We start from the raw sequence: 8,735 nt of genomic DNA, 5'->3' as shown, positions 1-8,735 counted from the left end.
AAGCCACTGACAGGTCTCTTTACCTGTTCCTCAGAAATGTAGTTATTTTCTATTGAGCTGTTTGCCAAAAGCCCCACCCGAATCACCCAATACTCAAAGGAGAGCACGAGGCTTCTCAGAGCATTCTCGGGGTGTTGTAGCAGGTGTGTGGGACCTGTCCCTACACTGTGTTCAGCTTTGGTTTTTTTATTTTTGAATTGTTTTCTTCTCTTATTAAAACCTTTTTGCTTTTCCAAGACACACTCAACTATGGTGTCTCACAAGGTTATTTAAGCCATTTTCTGTGAGGTGCTGGACACCCTCAGAGGTATTGAACCCTCACAGAGCTGATTCCACCTGACTCTTCAAGAAATTCATTACCCCCAGCCATGGGGCCACCCCAGAGCCCCAGAGCTGGCACAGGGAGGGGAGCAGGGCGTAGCAGCGCACCAGGGCAGGGCACAGGGATGGGATGTTTCCTGAAGGCTTCCTATCAGCCCACATTTTGCAGAGCAGGTTTCAAAGTCTCTGCTTGCTGCCAGTGTTTGCCAGCCTGCTGATGGGATCTATATATTTTGTATTTGTATTTGTATTTGTGTTTAGACAGCAGCATCCTTGGCAGAGGCACAGAGCCCTGTCCTGCCGTGGTCACGGAGTGGGAAGGTTGTGCCTGCTCCTGGGAGAAGGTAGATGGGCAGGATCAGAAAACTCCCCTAGGACTGGACTGGGCTTTGAGGTGATGCTGGCAGGGCCTGGAGGAAGCAAACATCAAAGTGAAGATCGGATCCTTTTGGCATGAAGGCCTGTTTGATCCTTTTCTGGGCAGTACCCAGTATGACACTGTTCCTCAAGATCCCTATGTCCTTCCATCCATCCATCCATCCATCCATCCATCCATCCATCCATCCATCCATCCATCCATCCCTCCATCCATCCATCCATCCATCCATCCATCCATCCATCCATCCATCCATCCATCCATCCATCCCTCCCCTCCTCCCTCCCACTATCTCCCCATTAATTTTTCTTCCCTCTGTTCCTCCCTCCCTCTCCTTCCATCGATCCATCCATTGATCCCTCCATTGATCCACCCCTCCCCAGCCATCAGCTTTTGCTGCACCCTGGGGCAGTTTCTTGCTTTACCTTCAGCCCTACACAGGCAGGTTTGTGCTGAGGGCTGTGTGGGGTGATGGTGGGAGGATCTCTGAGGAGCAGGGTGAGGGACACTCAAGGCTCATCCCTAGAGAGGAAATATCTCATTGGACAGGTGGAATGTGGGGCTGGGACTGAGGCTGGAGGGTTTGCAGGGCGCTGCAGAGCGGAGCCCCTGGGAGGGACTGGGGGAAGGGGAAACTGGAGTCTTGGAAATCTGCTGGACCTCTCCAGGTGAAATCCCTGCTCAAGGCCAGTCCTTGTGGCTGCTGGGGGGGCTCCTGGCTGGAATCAGAGTCCTGGTCTGCGTGGTGGGCCCAAAACTGCCCAAGACCTATCCATGACGGGATCACGGGATCCAGGGATGGAGTCACATCCTGCCCCAGCAGGGGCACGTTTGACACGGTGTGTGGCCAGGATGGGGCCCGTGCCACGCTCCCGCTGCCCCCGATCCATCAGGGGCGGCTGACATCATTCCTCCGGGCTAATCTCTCGTCCAGCAGCAGCTTCCCGTTTCCTTTCCAATCTCGGCGCGCGGGCGGCTCCCCTGCGCTCGCAGCCGGGCAGGAAGAGCTCCCAGCTGGGCGCTTGTGCGGGGCCGCAGCCCCCCGCGTGTCTGGCCGGGCTCCGGGCCACCCGCTCCCCCAAAACCCCAGCGAGGGCCCCCGGGGGGCTCGGAGCCCCCCGCACCCTGCCTGCGCCGTGCCCCCTCGGGATGCCGGGGCTGGTCCCTTTCCTGCTTGTGCCGCAGGAAACCCGCATCGTTCCCAGGGAAATCACCGCGCTGGCGCTGCCCGCAGCCCACGGTGTCCCTCCGGTTCCATCCTGGCTCATACTGCGGGCCAGGGGCTCTCCTACAGCCCAGTGCTGGGTGCGGAGCAGTGACAGGGACACTCCCTGCACCACCGCCATCCTGGTCATTTGGGCCACATCCCGGGCTGCGGGATGACGCTGAGGTGTCACCCAGCCCGGCACAGCTTTCCCTGGGCTCCCCGCCGGGCTCTGGGTGCTCAGGCAGCAGCTCCTCACTCCCACTCAGGGATGGCTAAAAATAACCCCCGGCTGCAGCCTGGATCCTGCGGAGAAACATCCGGGGAATGCGAAGGGATGAGGCGCTTCCCGCAGGGGAAGGGTCTTCATCGCAGCACCCCGCAGGCTCGGGTGCCATGGGCTCTGCCCCATCAGGGCAGCACCCAGGGGTGATTCTCCACGGTTCACAGCTCTGTCAGGGTGGTTTTGGGGCAATCTTGGGCTGGGATCTGTCTTTTTACAGGTAAAATAATCCCTGTTTACTACCAGAGGTGGGAGCAGCGTGGGGAGAGGGAGCAGCCGTCGCTGTGTGCTGTGAGGTGCGAGCTCATCCCCTGTCCTTGATGCCCACATTTTCCTTGCAGAGGTGGTTTTTGTGCAGCCAGCCCAGCTGCAAAGCCTGGGACCTGGCTGTGCCACGGCCAGAACCTGCTGTCCCCTTCCCAGCACTCCGTGTGTGTGTGATGCCCCCCGAGGCAGCACAGGGGACATTTGTGACCTAACAGGGTGGTGAAAGGGGGGACAGCAAGCATCCATGGCTGAGCTATTGGGGTGGAGAAGAGCCCTGGCTGTGGGGGAAGCACCCCCAGGGCAGCTCTGGAGGGGGCCCAGGGGTGTGAAGCTGGGTCAGAGGGAGCCCGAAAGCTCCAGTGACATCCTCGTTTGCACTGACCTTGCACAGATCAGGCTCAAACCCAGCTGGGGACGGAGCCCAGCAGCCGCCGGCAGCCTCGGAGGCTGGGGGAGAGGAGTGGGTGGAAAATCCCTCGTTTGTCAGCGTATTCCCACGGCAGTGCCTGTCTAGACCAACTTCCCGTTGTCCGGTGGAAGCTGCCCCGTGCCCACGCAGAGCCCGGCATCCCTCTGTCCTGTCCTGCTGTGGTCACTTCTGTCCCTGCTGAGAGCCACCCCAGGGTGCTGGGGCTGCCTGGATGGACCCTCCTGTCTGACACACACCTGGATGCCCCTGGGTGGGCTCCGTGCAGCCCCCTCCCACCCTGTGCCAGCCCGAGGAGCTCTCGCACACACACCAACCCCTTTATTGTTGTGCCGGGAACCAGAGCAGCGGCAAACACTGGGAGTGTGGGGACACGGGTGGCCCAAGACCCCACTGCCAGGGTGACTAACCCCACAATCCACCAAGGGAAGGGGTCCCCGGGCCAGCTGGGCTAGAGCCAGCCTGGTGCTCAGGAGAGGACCTGGGAGGGCTGCCTGACATGGGGGGGTCACACTGAGCTTGGAGGGGCATGGAGAGCTGGAGGGGGTCCAGCCTGACCTCGGCAGAGCGGGACCGCAGGCCAGACGGGGTCAATCCAAACCCTGTGCTGCTGCAAAACCTGGGCAAGACCCTCACAGACCACCCCCACTTCTGGGCCTTGAGGGTCTTAGAGTGGCAGAGCCATATCCCGGTGCCAGGAAAGCTCCTGCCCAGCCTCTCTCGGAACACCCACTGCCAGCCCTGTCTCCTGCGGGGACACCTCCATGGGCACAGCGGGCACCAGGGTGCCCATCCTCCCTCTCTCCAGCACCCGTGACGCAGATCCCACAGGACAGGTCCCCGCTGCCTGGGTAGGGAGGGCGGCCAACCACGAAGGAGTCGGAGAGCAGATGTGACTATTGGGAAGCAGGGAGCCAAATCGCCAGCTGCGCCCCCTGGGTGCCAAGGCTCTGTGCTGAGGGCGTTTCCCTGCGCAGAGGGCTCAGGACTCGTGGTCACTGGTGCTCAGGTGCTCCTCGGGCAGCCCGGTCTCGTCGATGTTTTCCAGGGAATCGGCGTGCTGCACGGAGAGCTCGGCCAGGCTCACGCTGGGCAGCGTGTTCTGCTCGGGGAACACCCAGGGCTTGTACTCGGGGTCGTGCCGGCGCTTCCACTCCGGGTACTTCAGCCCAGCCTTGTAGATCTTCTTCATCGCCTGTGGGCACAGCGGGGCTGGGGCTGGGCTGTGGGCACAGCTCCCAGCTCCCCCACTGCAGGTTTTGGGGGCCTGGTTGCCCCAAAAATGTGTCCAGTGCATGCTTTGTGTCACCCAGAACTCATCCTGGGGGCCCTGGATCACTCAGCACCCATTCTGCAAGCTCTAGGTCATGCAGCACCCATCCTGTGAGCCTTGGATTACCCAGCACCCATCCTGTGAGCCTTGGATTACCCAGCACCCATCCTGTGAGCTCTGGAGCACCCCAGCACCTGTCCTGCAGGTCCTGGGTCACCCAGCACCTGTTCTGTGAGCTCTGGGTCTCCCAGCACCTCTCCCGTGAGTTCTGGGTCATCCAGCATCCATCCTCAGAGCCCTCGGTCATACAGCACCCACCCTGTGGGCCCTGGGTCACCCATCCTGCCCCTACCCAGGGGTAATTTGGGCAGCTCATCCCTGCTGCTTTTGACCTCCACCACCCATCCCCCTCCTTACCTTCGGAGCCACAAACTGGGACACGCGGTTCACCACCCACTTTGGCAGCGACCCTGCGAGAGGCCAAAGTCACTCAGAAGCAGAGCCAGCCCCGGGGAGGCACCAGGAGCCTGCGGAGCCCCCAGCGCTGGGCTGGGCACCCCTTCTTCCTTGGGCTGCCCCCACTCGTGGGTGCCTGGGTGCCCCGTCCCCTCCCGCGGGCACTCACCGCGAGGGTCCACCTGGGTGAGGTAATAGAGGATGCAGGCGCCGTCCCCGTTCGCCTTGATCAGGTACCCGGTCTGCAGGGACACGGCCCTGACGAAATCCTTCCGGGGCGGGTATTTCTGCGGAGAGATGCCGGGCACCTGAGAGCCTGCCCAGCCCTGCCCGTGCCCGCGGGCAGCGCTGGGGGCAGCCGGGGGCTCACCGGGTGCTTGACGCTGTAGTTGATGATCATGTAGTCATTGCCCAGGGGCAGCCAGGAGCGCAGCGTGACGAAATCCCGGTTCTTCAGGGGGCTCGGGCACTTCCCTGCGGGCAGATCCCGTTACCCCCAGCCCCCACACACACTCAGGGGGGCGTGGGGAGGGGGCACGGGGGTCTCAGGGGCTGCTCACAGGAGTAGTATCCCACATCAGCGTTGACGGTGAGGCGCCCGATGTCGTAGGTCTCGATCATGTTGGAGTCCCATTTCTTGCGGTAGCGGGTGTCGTGCAGCACGTCATAGAGGGTCTCGGCAGGGACGTCCTTGCAGGAGATGCGGGTCTGTGGGGAGAGGAGCAGGGGCAGCACCCAGCCCCGGAGCTGTGCCCGCCCGGGGACGAGCACTTTGGGCTGCCCCGTGTCCCTGTGCCGTGGAGGATGCTCCGCACACGGGATGACACGTGCCTGCTGCAGGACAGCCCCGGAGCCGCCGCTGCTGCAGCCAGAGCGGGGCCAGAACGACCCTCTGCCCTCAAACAGATGCTCCAGGCTTTGATGCCTGTCCCTACCCCATGTCCTTGCAGGGCAAGCTAAGGGGTGCCTTCACTACGGTCCGGGTGTGGGGTCGGCTCCCGGGGGCTTTTTCCTGCTGCAGGTGGAGCTCAAAGACCTGGAAACTCCGGTTGTCACAGAGGGGCAATCGCGATCTTGCATCCCCAAATTCCCCACTAAAGCCTATCGGGTCTGCTCCCGGGGGTCTGTCGGCTCCCGGGGAGGTGTCGGGTCCGCTCCCGGGGGTCTGTCGGCTCCCGGGGAGGTGTCGGCTCCCGGGGAGGTGTCGGGTCCCGGGGAGGTGTCGGGTCCGCTCCCGGGGGTCTGTCGGCTCCCGGGGAGTGTCGGGTCCGCTCCCGGGGGGCTGTCGGGTCCCCAGGGGCCGTCGGGCCCGGCTGTAACCGGAGCCGCGGAGCTGCCCTGCCGCACCAGCCGTGCATTATTGATGAAGGCGGCCGCCCTGCTCCTCTCAGCGCCGGGAGGAGGGAGATGTCATCTGCTCCTCTTTAGAGCCCTTGCATCTTTGATGAGGTGCCGTGTAAGCGGAGCTGCCCCTGAGCGCGGCAGGTGCCATCAATCTCGGGCAAGCTTTCCCCGGGGCCCGGGCCTGGTTTGTGCCCGGCGGGCTGGACTCGTGCCCGGGCCGGGCTCGGAGAGCTGCTGCAGTGCCCGGGGCACCGGGGCGAGGGTGGGAGCACCCAGCCCCATCCTGCTGCTCCCCCTCCCCGGCTGCACCCTCCCAGCGAGGTCTGGAGGTGCTGCTGATGCGGGGTGAGGGATTTTTCCAGCTGCAGGTGGAGCTCATGGGCCTCCTGGAAACTCCGGTTGTCACAGAGGGGCCATCGCAGCCTTGCACCCCCAAATTCCCCACTAAAGCCTGTCCACCGTCCCCCTCCAGCCTCGGGTGAACAGCCCTGCCAGGCACGGCAGCTGGGATGGGGAAGGCTCAGAGCCCACACCCATCCACAGGGAATTCAGGTGGAAAAAAATCCAAAGTCCCAGAGGTTCAGGGAATCTCTGGGTTAATTAACTCTCTCAGTTAATGGACAGATTGAGGCTCTTCTGACCCCAAGAGAGCTGTGAAGCTCGGACTGGGTGGCATCCTCCATCCCATATTTTGGGGCAGTGACAACCCCCGCACCATGCCCAGCCCCTGCCCAGGACACAGAAAATCCCATTATTGCACGGGGCCAGGCTGGGTGATGGTCCCCGACTGCCCTGGACCTGCCTGGGCCCCCTCTCCGTGGGGCTCAGCGGTGGCAGGGGGACAGAACTGCAGCCCCTCTGCCAGGCTGAAAGCTGGACCTTGGCTGGACTCCAGGGCATTCTGCCAGCCTGTCCTGGTCCCTCGGAGCAACATCCACCTCTCCAGTGCAGATCTCAGTGACGTGGCAGCACGGAGACTGCAGGAAAGCCCTGTCCGGGGTCTGCCACACCCAGAGAGGCAGACCTCCCCTTGCAGCGACATTCAGGCTGCTCAGGCATCAGTTACCCTTGGCCGGTCCTTGCTGCTGTCACCACTGCCCTCCTCCTTCCGGACACGGCTTCCAGGAGAAATTCTCCGTGCCCTTCCGTGGATGGAGGTGACACAGCCGCCCACAGTGGCCCAGAGCTTCCTTTTGGGAGAGGAATGCGACGTTTGCCTCTTCCCAGGGTCAGGGACGTGCTGCAGTCACCAGGATTTTCCAAGAGGTGTTGGCCTGCCTCCTCAGCACCCCCGGTCCTGTGCATGCCCAGCTGGTTTAAATGCTCCCTGATCCAGCTGCAGCAGCTCTTCCCTGGCTCATGGCAGCAGGGAAATGTGTATTGGAGCTGCAGCTCTGCCGAGAGTGCTGCTCCTGCTCCTCCCCCTGGCCCCAAGGGTGTCTGTCCACGGCAGCGGTGTGTGCCCAGCTCCTCCTCGTGCCCCTGGCTGCAGGAGAGGCGCTGCTGGGTGCTCTGTGCTCAGGACAGCGCTGGGAGAGCCTCTTCCAGAGTGCTGTTCCCTCCTCCTCATCACCCCGTGCTTTCCCTGCTCTCCAGGCCGTGCCAGCTCCCCTGACACTGCTGGCTGAAGGCTCCCCAGCAGCTGGGCTGTCCTGCTGCGGGGTGTGGATATCTCTACCCTCTCCTCGCTTTGGCACATCCCATCCCTGCCCAGCAGTCGGCATTCTTGGTGACCAGAAAAGCCAAAGCCCGTGACACCCACCATGGTGCTGCACCCTGCAGCCACTTCTGTCACCCTGCTGTGCCCAGGGTCACCTGTCACTGGGGCTCTGTAGATGAACAACAAGGTACCTGAGAGATGGCTGAATCTCCTTGTCCCTCTGCAGCACCCCAGGTCCAGCCCCTGGCAAGCCACAAACCTCCCAAAACAGCACCCGGGGCTCCCACGGGATCTCATCCCGGGAGGATGTGTCCCAGGATGGCAGAGCCGGGTAAAGGACACCAGGGATGAGTCCCTGAGGCCGTCTCGTGCCCGGGGGCTCCCGGCAAGGCCATCTCCATAATGTAACTGATCCCGGGGCCTTCCCGCCTGTGCCGGCATCGGGGGCAGCGCCACGTGTGCCCACACGGCCCGAGGCTGCGGCCAGCCCGGCAGGTGAGGCCCCGGGGAGTTCTAACCCTGCCAGCCCGGGAGCTCGGGGCAGAAACACCCCCAGGCAGGCCGGACTGCGCTTCTCCAGCACGGAGCAGTCCCCCGGGACCCTCGGGAGCCGCCGGGCACACGGCCGGGGCGGGGAAGAGTCTGCTTACCTTGATTTTCTGCACGGTGCAGCTTTCCTCCTGGCCCTGACTCCACACGGTCACGCCAGCCTTGTTGTACCGACAGTGCCAGCCCTCCAGGCTCTCGCACTGATCCCTGAAGGAGCTGAAGTCGGAGTCGTCCGGGATATAAACCATCTCCGCTCCTCTGGACATGGGGCTGAGCTGCCGCTGCCCCGCGGGCGCGGGCACTGCCTGCGGGCAGCCTCTGCCTCACCTGCCGGCAAACCCAGCTCTGCCCTTGAGCTCTGCCTGGCTCCGTGCCGGCCGCAGCTCACATCACGGTGCCAGCCCCGAGCCCGTGCCCCCGGAGCGGGCCGGGGCCCGGCGGGACGGGCCGAGCGCCGCAGGCAGCAGCCGGCCACGCCGCGGGGGCCGCAGGCTCCTTGGCCGCAGTTGCTCTGGCAGCTGCCGGGAGCTCGGATGTCTCTCCGGGCTGGCTCACCAGCATCACATTTCTCTCCG

At 63.3% G+C, this 8,735-nt stretch overlaps 1 protein-coding gene across 1 annotated transcript; it reads right to left on the bottom strand.

The window, feature by feature from the left end:
- Nucleotides 1-3,759: 3,759 nt before the first annotated feature.
- On the bottom strand, nt 3,760-8,426 carry LOC136367279 (START domain-containing protein 10-like). The gene is made up of 6 exons (XM_066328800.1): nt 8,262-8,426; nt 5,168-5,315; nt 4,978-5,081; nt 4,777-4,894; nt 4,569-4,621; nt 3,760-4,073 (listed from the first exon to the last, which is right to left on the bottom strand). Exons 1-6 carry the CDS (start codon nt 8,424-8,426, stop codon nt 3,861-3,863), a joined length of 801 nt encoding a protein of 266 aa, XP_066184897.1. The 3' UTR covers nt 3,760-3,860.
- Nucleotides 8,427-8,735: the final 309 nt, after the last annotated feature.

The sequence above is a fragment of the Sylvia atricapilla genome, chromosome 14 (assembly GCF_009819655.1).
Source record: "Sylvia atricapilla isolate bSylAtr1 chromosome 14, bSylAtr1.pri, whole genome shotgun sequence".
In the NCBI taxonomy this organism is placed as follows: domain Eukaryota; kingdom Metazoa; phylum Chordata; class Aves; order Passeriformes; family Sylviidae; genus Sylvia; species Sylvia atricapilla.
This window is presented reverse-complemented; position numbering and strand designations above follow the sequence as displayed.

Excerpts from the sequence above, each read along its gene's own strand:
- LOC136367279 (XM_066328800.1), bottom strand. The coding sequence starts at position 8,426 with ATGTCCAGAGGAGCGGAGATGGTTTATATCCCGGACGACTCCGACTTC. Across the intron at positions 4,622-4,776 it reads CACCCAGGTGGACCCTCGCG|GGTCGCTGCCAAAGTGGGTG; the intron begins GTGAGTGCCCGC and ends GGCCTCTCGCAG. Across the intron at positions 4,074-4,568 it reads CCCAGTTTGTGGCTCCGAAG|GCGATGAAGAAGATCTACAA; the intron begins GTAAGGAGGGGG and ends CTGTGCCCACAG.